Below are 13643 nucleotides of genomic sequence, written 5' to 3'. Positions count from 1 at the left end.
ACATAACAGGATGGAACTAAGCCAGAGTATTAGTAACGCACTGGCTAAACTGCAGTAGTTACTTCAGGAAGAGTTGCTTGCTTCCGAACTGGCTACCTGTTGCCTGCGGTGCATCTCTCCTATTGATTGGGCAGTTTGGTAGGAGCAGCCTTATTTTAAGTTGTAACTTTCAATAGTGTCACTGACCTTTCATGGGCTAGATGAGCATTTGTTTGTCCTTGAAACCTATCAACCATTTCACAGGCACAGTAAAATATTTGCATGGAATTGATGATGTACAGATGTGTCGGCTTTCTGTTCTTTACCAGTTTCCTGCAATAATGAAAATCATGTTTTCAGTTTTCAAGTTGATCTGTTTCAACTCCTCAGGGTCTGTGTCATCCTGTGATGCCTTCCTGAGTCTGTTCCAAAGCCACGGTCTGAAACCTGAGGCCATCTGTCCGTGTGCTACTTCTGCCGAAGCCATGACTGTCGCAATCCGCAGGTATCGTTCAGAATGTTGGTGCTCTTGATGTATGTTACAACTCTGGTCAAATGTGCAGAATGGACCAGGTGATGACAAGGGGTGTGATCTAATTTTCTGCTTCGTAATCCTGAAAGTGAAAATGACTTTGTAAAGCAGTTTGAAGCATCTCATTTATTTTTCCCACTCTTGCCCTAAGTGTAACTGGTAAACTGAAATTTTACTTTAGTTATTATCATCTCGTATTTGTGAATTAGTTCTTTTTCTGTCTTGTTTTGCCCTTCAGAATCCTTAGTTAGCATCTTAGACTACAAGTAGACTGTTCTTGATTGTAGTTTATATATGCAAAGTACCTATATAGAGAGTACACCCAAGCCAGTATATTCCTTTTATTTATTTTTTAATTGAAGTATAGTTGATTTAGTGTTGTGTCAGTCTCTGCTGTACAGCAAAGTGACTTGGTTATACACATATATCCCTTCTTTTTTTTTTTTATACAGTAGGACCTTGTTGTTTATCCATTCTAAATGTAATAGTTTGCATCTACCAACCCCAAACTCCCAGTCCATCCGGCTCCCTCCCCGTCCCCCTTGCAAGCCAGTATATTCTTAACAACTGATTAAAATTTACTTTTTCCATCTGAATGAAAGTTCACCATGCTTTGCACATGTAAATTAGATTAATTTGGCATGTTTTGGGTAGAGAAAAAATGCGGATTTTTGTGTGTGTGGTAGCCAGAGGAAATTTCCTTTCCTACATGTTCATACTTTTCTCTTAGTATCATTTTATTTGCCAAATTTCATGAGTTTATTTTGTTTTCAGGCCTGGAGTCCCAGGGGCCCCTTTGCCGGGAAGAGCCATTCTCTCCATGAATGGATTGAGCTATGGGGTAATACGGGTCAATACTGAAGATAAAAATTCAGCACTGACGGTTCAGGATGTGGGACATGTAATGCCCGGGGGTGAGTTCTCAGGAGCATCATTGGGTGTTTCATGAAGATTCGTCTTTAGAGATAGTGGAGCCTGATAAAATATGAGATCCAAAACCAGGAATCCAAAATCTAGTACTAAGTCACTTAATTTCTCAAAGCCTCTCTAAGAGTTAATCATACTTATTTCCGGCAGAAATTGGATGATTTAATTGTGAGTGTTTCAGTTACAGTTGTTCACATAGAAAGCTAAGTACTGAGTGATACTAAAGTTGTCCGGTTTTCACTGTAATTGCCAAGACGATGGGCTGGCAGAAAGTTAAAGGGTACATTGCTTCCTGCGTGTTTGAATTTGATCTGTGTAAGGGTAAATTAATTTAACCTGTTTCTTTGGACTTTGCAGTCATCTTGAATAAGTCACTATCTTTAAAAGCTTCGGTCTGCAACTATTGTATGTTTTTATTTGCTGAATTTAAAAAATTCTTTATTATCGGGTGAAAGGTGGAAATTTCAGATATACCTATGTAGCATCAGGTCTGTTTTTAACATTCCTGTTTGGTATTCTTACTTAATGCCACTCAGTGAATGTAAAACTTTCGTGGGTTCATAAGGATGAGACTGTTTTTTCGAAGGTTTTCCAGACTGTCCCTTGACTATACTTTCTGTACACTAGGGATGATGTGCATTGTGAGACCCGATGGACCTCCCCAACTCTGCAAAACAGATGAAATTGGAGAAATCTGTGTCAGCTCCAGAACAGGAGGCATGATGTACTTTGGGCTTGCTGGTGTGACAAAAAATACATTTGAGGTACGTGACGTTAAAGTTTCATGGGGAACGTGTTGCGTGAGGTCAGTGTCACTAGGGCAGCTGAGCTGGCTGATGGGAAATAGCACAGCGTAGCTGTTGCGAGTGTGTGCTCCAGAGGTAGACTGCCCGAGGTCCAGCCCTGACTGCCATGCACTAGTTGAGCTGCTTATCCTCTCTGTGCCCCAATTTCCTTCTTTTTAAAATGTGAGTAATGATAGTATCTACCATAGGAATGTTGTGAGAACTAAATGAGTTCATGTTTATAGAGTGCTTAGACCAGTACCTGGCACACAGGAAGTGCCCTTGTTTATCTCCTACATATATAAAGAGTAAGAGGCCTCACAGAAATTCACCCTGGTGAGTGTGCCATGGTTTGAGTGTATAAGACCCAAAATTTAATTCTGAGAGTGCAGTGAGAATGGATCCATCTCTCAAGAGTAGACTCGAGTTAACCACGCTTGTAAAGACTAATGTAAACCAGAATGCCAACTTCCTAATGAAAAATGAAAACCTGGCTTGTCACGGGGGCAGATTGTTGCCGTTATTCAGTCTTTCAGTGAGAGAAATATTTATTGAGCACCTTCTGCATGTCTGGCACTATTCTCCATGCTTGTGGTACATCAGGAAAATACATAAAACTCAAATAGCTCATATTTCAGTGGAACTAGCACATCGTTTTTCTGAAGGCGGTTCTGCATGTGAAGCCAAATTGTAATGAAAGTTTGCCTGGTGAGCCTGGAAATCAGAACAGGCATAATTAATTGTCTGTATTTCCTAATTGGGATTAACCTGCCTCGGGGTACCTTTTAGGGAAAAGAGAACTCCAGTTTATGGGCCATGTCCCCTTCACACTAGACAGGGCTTATATGACCACTGCCAATTTTCAGTCTTTGAGCTTCCCTTTTCTATAACCTAGACTAGTGGTTCTCAGTCTCAATATGGCAGGGCACATCTGTCTACCATCCCATTTGAAAATCAGTGCATGTAATTATGTCATAATAGATGTAAATGGCAGGAGAGTGTTATCTATATGTGTGATGTGATGTGGTGGCTCAAAAAGGCTCCATCATCTATGTTTACACAGCCTAAAATGGCATAATATATATTATTAAATGTCTATTATTACCACCATCATCATCATCATCACCACCATCACCACCATCACCATCACCATCACCATCACCATCACCATCACCATCACTATCACTACTACATTCTTGGCCTACCTTCAAAAGTTGTGACCAATTCATAAACTCTTAAAGCACATGCTTACTGCCGTTCTCTTGGTTTACTTTCACAGGTGATTAATCTCTGCTGAGTTTTTATACATTTTACTAATTTAAATCTCACCTTATTTCTCTTTTAAGTGCTTGGACTACATATGTTTCCAATATCTGTGTTTTTCTTCATTGCATTTCCCTTATATAAATAAGATCTTCAAGCAGTGTTTGAAGATACTAATAATATTTTATTACGTTGCCTCCCCTGGGAGGGCAAGTGCCTAGCTGAAATTCTCAGATTTGATACTAAGCTGCTAGGTCCATAGTGATGAAGAAATTTTGAAATCTGCAGGATAAATTTAATGGCAGTGAAGTACAATAATAATACTAACCAAAAAAGGAGAAGAAAACTGTTGCACTGGTTTTGCAAATTAAAGTTTCTCATATTTTTCTTACTGAATTCTTATATTTAAACCCTGAGAGAATTTTTCAATGTGGTTAACACTTCACTAGAACAAAGGATCTAAAAATGGCTGCTTAGAAAATAAAAGTGTATTTTAAAAATAAGCTACTGGGCTACTGGTAGGGAATTCCCTGGCGGTCCAGTGGTCAGGACTCCTTGCTTTCACTGCTGAGGGCCCAGGTTCATTCCTTGGTTGGGGAACTAAGATCTCACAAGCCGCGTGGTGCAGCTAGGAGAAAAAAAAAAAAGCTTCTGGTGAGAAAAACTTTGCAACACATATGAATGCAAAGAGCTAATTTTCCATTGTCATCTCTTACTAGCTATTTGATATGAGGCAAATGAAACTCTCTGTGCCTTTCTCATCTGTAAAATGAAAATATTAATTCTGTTTCAAGGGTTTTCTTGAGAATTAACTGTATTTACACCCACGCCTGGCACATGATAACCATTTTATAAATGTTAGCTCTTGTTATAGTTGTTCCCTGTGTAAAAAAAGAAATCTTAAAAATTAAAGGGAAAAATCCAATCAAATAGAAATAATAGACAGGAGACATGACTAGGCTATTCACAAAAGAAATACAAATGGCAGTAAATTAAGGAAAAGAAATTCATCCATGTTAGTAATAAATAAATGCAGCTAAAATAATAGTGGGATTTCTTTTTTTGCTTACCAGATTGGCAAAGTTTAGAAAAATTGATAACATTTAATATTAGCCAGAGTATGGGAAAAACATTCTAATACAGTATTGGTGGAGTGTAAATTGCTATAATAATTTTGTAGGACAGCCTGTTAAAATTGAAAAGACTCATGCCTTTTGTACAAATGCACAGAAATATGTACAGCAGTATTCAGTAAAGCACTGTTCATATAGTGAAAAATTAGAATGACCTACCTAGCCAGAAAGACTGGTTACGTTCTAATAGCTGATTCTGATGGTTTCCTGAGTACCGACTCTAGGCCAGGCAGTGTGCTTGCATCTACACATCTATTTATATTCCCTTGATCTTTACCCTAAGCCTGTGATAGGCGTTGAGAGTTCCATTTTATGGCTAAAGAAACTGAGGTATAAAGAAATGCAGGAACCTTCCCAAGGCCCACGTTACTAGTAAGTGGCAAAGACAGACATTGAACTTACATCTGACTCCAAGGGCTATGTTATCTCGTTCCACCATGTGATGGTATATTATAGAACTCTTGTACAAAGAGAGCTAGATTGACTATTACCAACTTGTAAAGGTATCCAAAATACATATACTATACGAAACACATATAATATATGAAAAAGCAAGTTACAAAATAGTATATATAATATGATCCCTTAAAAAAATTCTTAATATGTTAATATGTGAATCTAAAAAAGTCCGCAGAGATAAACAACAAATTATAAATGTTTGTTATGTCTTAAGCAGGTGGGATTACTGGATTCACTAGTTTTTATAATTTTAGTTTTCAACAAGCATGTATTACTGTTTTAAATTTTTTTTAAGACTTTTTAAAAATCAAATACTTTTTTTTTAAGCTAACATTTTCACTTTTTTCTGTCATTTAGGTGATTCCAGTGAATTCCGCAGGCTCTCCTGTTGGGGATGTACCGTTCATCCGGTCGGGATTACTGGGGTTTGTAGGGCCAGTAAGTGACACTTTCATATTTGTTTTGGTGCATCTGATCCAAATATTTGTACTTTAGTTCACAGAACAAATTCTTATTAGTCCAAGAGTATTACAGGGCCACTTAACTTACATTTAGAGCAGTTCCTGTAAAAAATGTCATAAAATGAGTAATGTTTATTGCTCCAGTTACCCAAATTCATTTTATTCCTTCAAACTAAGACATTATCTTTTATTTTCAAAACTCTTTTCACTTATTCTTCCTATGTTGCATTGATTTGATTAATATATTTCAGTAAGTGAGAAGAGTGCTGAAAAAGTTACCCTCAATTGCAAAGGGAAACCATAATAGTGTACAAATCATTTTCATATGGATTATCAGTACTACACCAGGTGTAACAGTAAATTCTCTGAATGAAAACAGTTTGTTTTTCAGCAGGTGGTATTTACAGGCATTGGGTTTACAGAGACAATTAGGATACAAAACTTGTTCTCAAAGAGCTCACAGTTAGTTTCATGAGCCGGTGAGGAAGGCAGAGAAGCAGAGCATGAAGGGCTTTGCATGACATAATGGGAAGTTTGGATTTTATTTTGTAAGTAATAGACCTTCATTATCATAGTTGAGGCCACATACCTCCCTCCATCTCTTAATTACCTCCTTACCCTCTCTTTTTTCTCCTCATAACAGTTCAAGTTCTATAAGAAAAGATCTAATTTTATTTTCTTTCTTCCCCACCATTTATGGGTGACGGTGGGGTTGAGGACATACCTCTAAGAGAATCACTCTCCTAGAAAGAGACATCTGCACCTACTGTCTTGACTTCTTCACTCAGCACCAAAAAATTCTCAGAGACCCAGCTCCTTTTAGCTTCCACTCCACTATTGAGGTCGAAGATGGAGCTCCAGCCATCACATCTGCATTCCAGGAAACAGGACAGAAGAAAGGGTGTAGCCCTACTATCTCTTAAAAGAAATTCCCTGAAGCTGCTGAGCAACACTTCTACTTATATCTCGTTGTTCTGAACTAGTCACCTGGCCACACATAGCTGCAAGGGAGGCTGAAATGCATGCCGAGCTAGAAATTCTACTACTGTGAAAGAAATGGAAAAATAGATGTTGGAGGACCAGCAGAGACTGTCTTGTTCTCTTTATTCACTTCCACAGTAGGACTTTTCAGACTATGTTGAAAATGGCTGATTTTCTTCTGTCTTCTGGGATGACAGAAGGATGGGCCAGTAGCTTCTTGAGACTAGAGATTATGTCTTACTTACAAAGCCTAGTCAGTGTATGGCACTACATTGTGCTTAGTAAATCAATTAGTGACATTCAAATGGAGATGACTACTAGATAATTCAATATATGTAAATGGTCCAAAAATTTAGGAATTCTATAATGAATGGGAAAAGTTAATTTGTTGCAAATGGGTCTGGGAAAATTATTGATAAAAATTATGTGAAATAATAGAATTATTTATACAGCGATGCTTTGAGGACATTGACAGCAGACTTTCCTGCAGCTTAGTTATTTTTTTGGAAAGGAGAGGCTCCTACAATTCCTTAGACCTTTCTATATTAACTTATTTCTAATATTACCAGATGGAAACATTACCCTTATAAATCTGAGACATTCATTCTCACATTAAAACTGTTTTACTCTCTTCCTAATTCCAGTGTTAAATGGTCTAACAATTTTCTCCTCTGCATCCATCCATGAATAAGTACAGAAAATGAACTAATACATAATCATGGCTGGAAAAAAGAACTGTGCTCATTTGGCATCCTAGTTGCTTTCTTATAAAATTCCTCCATGGGACTTCCCTGGTGGTGCAGTGGTTAAGACTCCACACTTCCACTGCAAGGCGCACAGGTTCAGTCCCTGGTCGGGGAACTAGGATCCCAACGTGCCTTGCAGTGCGGCAAAAAAATAAAATAAAATTCCTCCCTAAGAATGAATTTGGGGCTTCCCTGGTGGTGCAGTGGTTAAGAATCCGCCTGCCAATGCAGGAGACACGGGTTTGAGCCCTGGTCCAGGAACATCCCACATGCCGTGGAGCAACTAAGCCCGTGAACCACAATTACTGAGCCTGCGCTCTGGGGCCCACGAGCCACAACTACTGAGCCTGCGTGCCTCAACTACTGAAGCCCATGTGCCTAGAGCCCGTGCTCCGCAACAAGAGAAGCCACCCCAGTGAGAAGCCTGCACACTGCAACAGAGAGTAGCCCCCGCTCGCTCAACTACAGAAAAGCCCGCGCACAGCAACGAAGACCCAGTGCAGTCAAAAATTAATTAATTAATTAATTTTAAAAGAATGAACATGAATGGATTCCCTTCTTATATACTATTAAGACCACATTAATTGTAAGATGCCACTGATTCTGAGATGTCGAGATGTGAAACACTTTTTTAGAATCCATAAAATATGATATTTTCTTTCCTACAGTTTTTATGAGATTTATTTCAAGGCAGGAAGTAAAATGTCTGTTTTGTTATTTAAATTACGTAAATCATTGTTACCTTTCAGGGCAGCTTGGTTTTCGTGGTTGGAAAAATGGATGGGTTACTGATGGTTAGTGGTCGAAGACATAATGCTGATGACATTGTTGCTACTGGATTGGCTGTTGAATCAATAAAGACTGTTTATAGGGGAAGGTGAGTAGTACAAAGTTCAAAGGTTAGCACTTCTGGTGGAATCTAAAGATACCTCTGTAGGGTGATTTGAGTTGTATTCTGTAGATGCTCTAGATTAGGTTGTTTTTGATTAAGTGTAGCAGAAACCAGGCTCTGAATATTTATCTTAAAATGTCTGGTTCTTTGGCTGTAATTGAGGGGCTGTAACCATATCCTGTATTTCAGTTTTTAATCACTACTGTTTGTTGAATCCTGAAGACTAAGGAGAGATTTCTGAAACACTGAACTTCCTACATTCCTTCAATACAGAAGTCACCCCATTCAGTCTAATTGAGATAGATGCTACTCTGTAGGAGTTTACATCTAAGAATTGTTCTCTTACTTGACTCTAAATTATTACCATTTCAATGTAGAGATTGACATAGTACATAAGCGCTAATTTCAAATTCCATGGATGAAGTCAATTAGATTACCCTCTTTTCTTTGCTTATTAACTCAAGAAAAGATATTTGGCATATATTTGAGTAATTGATGTCCTGTTCAGTAGTTTTCAGTCATGGGTATATGTCTTTAAAGCAATCCTGGTGTCCCTTAGTTTTTGAAGCAGTAGAAAAATTAAACCACTAGAGAAGCAGTTCCTGAAATGTATAGTTTTTTGTAATGGTGTGGCTTCCTGTGAGATGTAAACTCCATGGGGTACTGGGCCTTCTGTCTTTGGTCACGGTCACATCCCCAGCACTCGGCACAGCGCCTGGCACGCAGTAGGTGTTCATTAAATATGTGTGGATGAAAGGAAGGGAGGTGGTCAGGCTTGCTGGCGTTCTCAGCCCTCCAGTGCCTTCCCGTTATTTCACACATTCATTCAGCAAGCATTTATTGGGTGCCAACTGTGTGCCACCGTTCTGGATGCTCAGGGTGTGGCAGTGAACAACACAGGCCACGTCTCTGCCCGCGGGAACTCACATTCTCATTGGGGGAAGAGCAGGTAACCACATAGGGAAACAGATACTAGGTGAGCTGGTGATGAGTGCTGTGCAGGAAGGACACACGGGGTGGTGGTGCCTGCGGGTTATACGGGGAGTCTGGGAATGCCTCACTAGCAGGGGGATGTTTGAGCCGAGACCTCACTCAGAGCAACCCCTCCCCCCGCCTCCAGGTCCTCCGTGACCACCTGGGCGGGTCTGACCTCTCCCCACCACTCTCTGCTTCACCACCCTGCTCCAGGCACACTGACCTTCTTGCTGTTCCTCAAACCTGCCAAGCTCGTTCCTACCTCAGAACCTTTTCGCTTTCCGTTCCTTCTGCCCGGAAACCTCTTCCTCCAGATCTCCGTGCGGCTCGCGTCCTCACCTCATTCAGGTCTCTGCTCCAATGTCCGCTCCTCAGGGAGGCGCTGCCTGCCCCACCACCACCCCCCGACCCACACACTGCTCCGCCCCCACCCTGCCTCGGTCCCCCGGTGTATAGCGCGACGTGATTGTTGTCTCTGACACGCAAGCTCCACAAAGACAGGGACTTCAGCTTATTTATCGCTATGTCCCAACATTCACGACAGTGGCGCTTAGTACGCGTTTTTTGAGTCCTCGTTTTGATGGTAATGATTTTGACGTTTTCTTTTCTAAACTACTCCTTCCTGGGCAGTGCGGTGGGGATGTCTCCTCTCTGTAATTCCAACTGAGCAAAGCAAATAGGACTGGTTGTGAAGGGAGTCCTGATGTGTTTGATCTGTCTCTCTTAGAATTGCTGTGTTTTCTGTGTCTGTATTTTATGATGAGCGCATCGTGGTGGTTGCGGAGCAAAGACCTGACGCTTCCGAGGAAGACAGTTTCCAGTGGATGAGCCGTGTGCTACAGGTGAGCGCACCTGGGGTCTCTGTCGGGGAGGTTGACTTTGCTGTCAAAGGCAGCAGAAGCCACTGCTGAAGCATTTTCTTCAGTGGACCAGTTATGTTGCCTTTTTTTTTTCCTGCCAGTAGCTACTCAAGTATTCTAGCTACTGTTAGCAAAAGCAGATAATACCACGCCTCCTCGTGTACCACAAAGTATTTTTCTGCTCAAGTTGCCAAAAACAATTGAGTTTGACCTGCCTCAGCAAGTTCTTTCATTCTTTTGTGCCTGAGTGTTAACTACCCATGAACGTTTTAACTGTCCAAATGTGGAACACATCTTTGACATAATCAGTCCCCATGTCAACAGCTGCAGTCTTACTGCATGCTACAAGTGGTGCCTAGAGTGTGAGGAATCCAATATGAGCTGCTGTTCTTACTTTGAAGGAGCTTTTACTGTGGAGTTAGAGATCTAGGTGAAGTAAACCACTAGGGAAGGAGAAAGACATGGGCTCAGTATAAGGGAAATGTTTCTAGGGGAGCAGGCTAGGATGATGAAGAGAGCCTAGTATTCATTTAGAATCATACTTTGAATCCCAGCTCCACTACCTACCACATAAGTGCCTTTAGGCAGCTTACTTAACCTTACTTAACCTTATTTTCTCGTCTGTAAAGTGGGGATAAAATTATCTATATTACAGAGCTATTGGAAGGTTAATTGACGGTAATTAGATAATGAATTGAAATATTTAGTGCCTGCCTTCAGTACAACAAGATGATGGCGATCATTATTAATATAAAAAAGAACAACCATAAGCATATCTCCAGTGAGGAGTTTATCTTAAATAACATTCCCTTTCACTCTCGGTCCCCTCACTCTGCTCTATTTTCTGATTAGTATTTATCAGCTATAAGTGTCTTCATATGTATTGTTTTCTACATCCACTCTAATAGAAGACCCATGAAAGCCAGGAGTTACTCTCTCTTGTTCCTGTTAGTCCAGAACCAGATGGCTATGCCAGCACATCATCAGAGTAGGCTCAGCAAATATTTGTTGGATAAATGGATGGTCCAGAGAAAGCGTGGACTGTCCTTACCATTCAACTTATATGTATTGGGATTGTTCCCAGTGTCTATAACTTGTCTGCTTGGGGCATTTGGATTTATTTATTGCCAGTTAGTAGTAATGTTGTAGAAATGTTGTAAGCATGAGATGAGTGATAGCACTAGATGACTTTTAAGATTCTTCCTGTCTGCAGGGTCTGTGATTTGGAATTATCAGTTGGTATAGCATAGGCTGTTTATAGTGCAAAAATCAGAGAAAGGAAAGAGATTACTGAAGATAGACTAGATAGAAAAAACTGTGAAGAAAGTGGGACTGGGTGATCTCTGAAAGACGGTTAGTAATCAGACCCGCAAAGAGAATTTTTTTATACTGTTCATATTTTCAAACACACTGCTTATTTCATTCAGAAAGAACTTTGGGGGATAGTGGTAGAATCTTGTGGTGAATTATGTATTTTTTCCAGTTACAGGAAGCAAATTTCCCAGGTTGCTATTTTTCCCTGAAAAGCAACTATAGGAATTAAATGCAGTGCTAAACTTACTAATCCAAATTTTTGTTAAAGTCATTTGGGGTCTGATTTGGGTGTGAAATAAGAAGGCATTATCTTATATGTAGCTTCTCTGCTTGGGGTACTTGGATCCATAGTAGAACATTAAGAACTCCATATGTTCTGGTAGGTTAGAGCCCAGAGGTTGTTTAATTCCAGGTCTGTGTATGATATAAACTAAACACCTAACTCAACACCTTCTAAGGAACGTCGTCAGTGGATGACTTACCAGGTGGCGTATTTTCAGTGAGGAATCCAGGCTACACATGATACATTTGCTAACTTCCTGTATATTCTAAGATACTCAAGACTTAGGAACTGTTACAGACTTCCCATTTCCTAGTTATCTCTGTTGGTTAGTGGATTAGTCTGAAGAATATGCTTTCAAGTTTATTCCTCTGCCCTTTTAAGTCATTTTACTAAAAGGCCTTGTCTGTCTTTTATGACTCTTGGTCCATTCGTCTTCTCAGGCTGGATCTCCTTTTCAGTAAGATTTGTGGGTAGTACAAAAGAACCCTCTCAACTGGCATGTTTAGAAATGGTATTGATGGGTGGTCAGTTGGTTTTCAAAGGTGATTGAAGCAGAAAACCATAACAATGAGAAATTCTTCAAGTATTAAATTTTAACACAAAACATAACAAGTGTGCCTTTATTTGACGCAGAGGCGTGTGAGTGTGAGTTACACCAGTTTGAGTTCCAGGTCAGCTTACTTCCATAAACTACCTCCAAAAGCACTGGTTTCTGGTTTCATTTCCTTTAAGTTAGACTAGAACGTGAGTATTTGAAAAGAAACTTACCTTTTAGAATTAACTTGCCCATTCCTATCAACAGTAGGAGTTCACCTCTAATGAGTCTTTAAAAAGCATAACTCTTCCTATTTTGCATTCATATTTTATCAGTGGATATAATAGTTAATTATATGAGCACAGTAACAAGAACAGCAGCTGTAAAAGGTATAGAAGCAGGCACAGCTGACACTCAGTGAGCGCACAGGTGCGTGGCTGGGAACAGGGGTGCGCCGAGGGAGCTGTTGGCCTCCAGGACTCAGTGTGCGGTGGGCCTCACCTGGATGTTTTGCAAAGGGGATGCCTAGTAACCTGGTGAACCACTTAAGCAAGGGCTTACTTACAGAGCTTCTGTTTTGTTCATAATAAAAATACTGGGACTTCCCTGGTGGCGCAGTGGTTAAGAATTCGCCTGCCAATGCAGGGGACACGGGTTCGAGCCCAGGTCCGGGAAGATCCCACATGCCGCAGAGCAGCTAAGCCCGTGTGCCACAACTACTGAGCCCACGTGCCACAATTACTGAAGCCCACACGCCTAGAGCCCATGCTCCGCAACAAGCCACTGCAAAGAGAAGCCCGTGCACCACAACGAAGAGTAGCCCCTGCTCGCCGCAACTAGAGAAAGCCCGCACGCAGCAATGAAGACCCAGTTCAGCCAAAATTAAATAAATAAAATAAATAGATTTATTAAAAATAAATAAATAAATATTAAAAATTAAATTAAAAAAATTAAATTAAAAATTTAATTAAAATAATTGAAAATATTTTGCCTCTGTTTAATTGAGCTTTGTTGGACAGCTAAAATATTAAACGAACCGAAACAAATTTCTAGGTTTTGGACATTATCAATCAAGAGAGAACATACTGAGGCTTGCAAATCAGTATCCACCTCTGTCCATTTAGATTGTACTGGGTTGGCCAGTACCTCACCACTCTGCCATCACTGGAAGGATTAGGTACCTTTAGATGTATGGGATACTAATAATCTACCAGATTCTAGACCTAGAATGGAGAGAGAAAGAAAAACTCTAGGGCTTCCCTGGTGGCGTGGTGGTTAAGAATCCACCTGCTAATGCAGGGGACATGGGTTTGAGCCCTGGTCCGGGAAGATCCCATATGCCGCGGAGCAACTAAGCCTGTGCACCACAACTACTGAGCCTGTGCTCTAGAGCCCGCGAGCCACAACTACTGAAGCCCTCGCGCCTAGAGCCCGTGCTCCGCAACAAGAGAAGCCACCGCAGTGAGAAGCCCGCGTGCCGCAACGAAGAGTAGCCCCCGCTCGCCGCAACTAGAGAAA

The 13643-nt window shown here is 40.5% G+C and overlaps 1 protein-coding gene across 4 annotated transcripts in view; it reads left to right on the top strand.

Moving 5' to 3' along the window:
• The window catches only part of DIP2B (disco interacting protein 2 homolog B), a 240956-nt gene that overhangs the window by 194356 nt on the left and 32957 nt on the right, over nucleotides 1-13643 (top strand). For all 4 annotated transcript variants that reach the window (XM_032644943.1, XM_032644945.1, XM_032644944.1 and 1 more), the window contains 6 exons: nucleotides 370-484; nucleotides 1286-1425; nucleotides 2066-2202; nucleotides 5436-5516; nucleotides 8016-8143; nucleotides 9861-9975. In XM_032644943.1, coding sequence (XP_032500834.1) covers nucleotides 370-484; nucleotides 1286-1425; nucleotides 2066-2202; nucleotides 5436-5516; nucleotides 8016-8143; nucleotides 9861-9975 — 716 coding nt within the window. The remainder of the gene's footprint in view (nucleotides 1-369; nucleotides 485-1285; nucleotides 1426-2065; nucleotides 2203-5435; nucleotides 5517-8015; nucleotides 8144-9860; nucleotides 9976-13643) is intronic.

This window comes from Phocoena sinus, chromosome 10 (assembly GCF_008692025.1).
Source record: "Phocoena sinus isolate mPhoSin1 chromosome 10, mPhoSin1.pri, whole genome shotgun sequence".
NCBI classification, from domain to species: Eukaryota; Metazoa; Chordata; class Mammalia; order Artiodactyla; family Phocoenidae; genus Phocoena; species Phocoena sinus.
The sequence above is the reverse complement of the archived record's forward strand: the minus strand, read 5'-3'. Positions and strand labels throughout refer to the sequence as shown.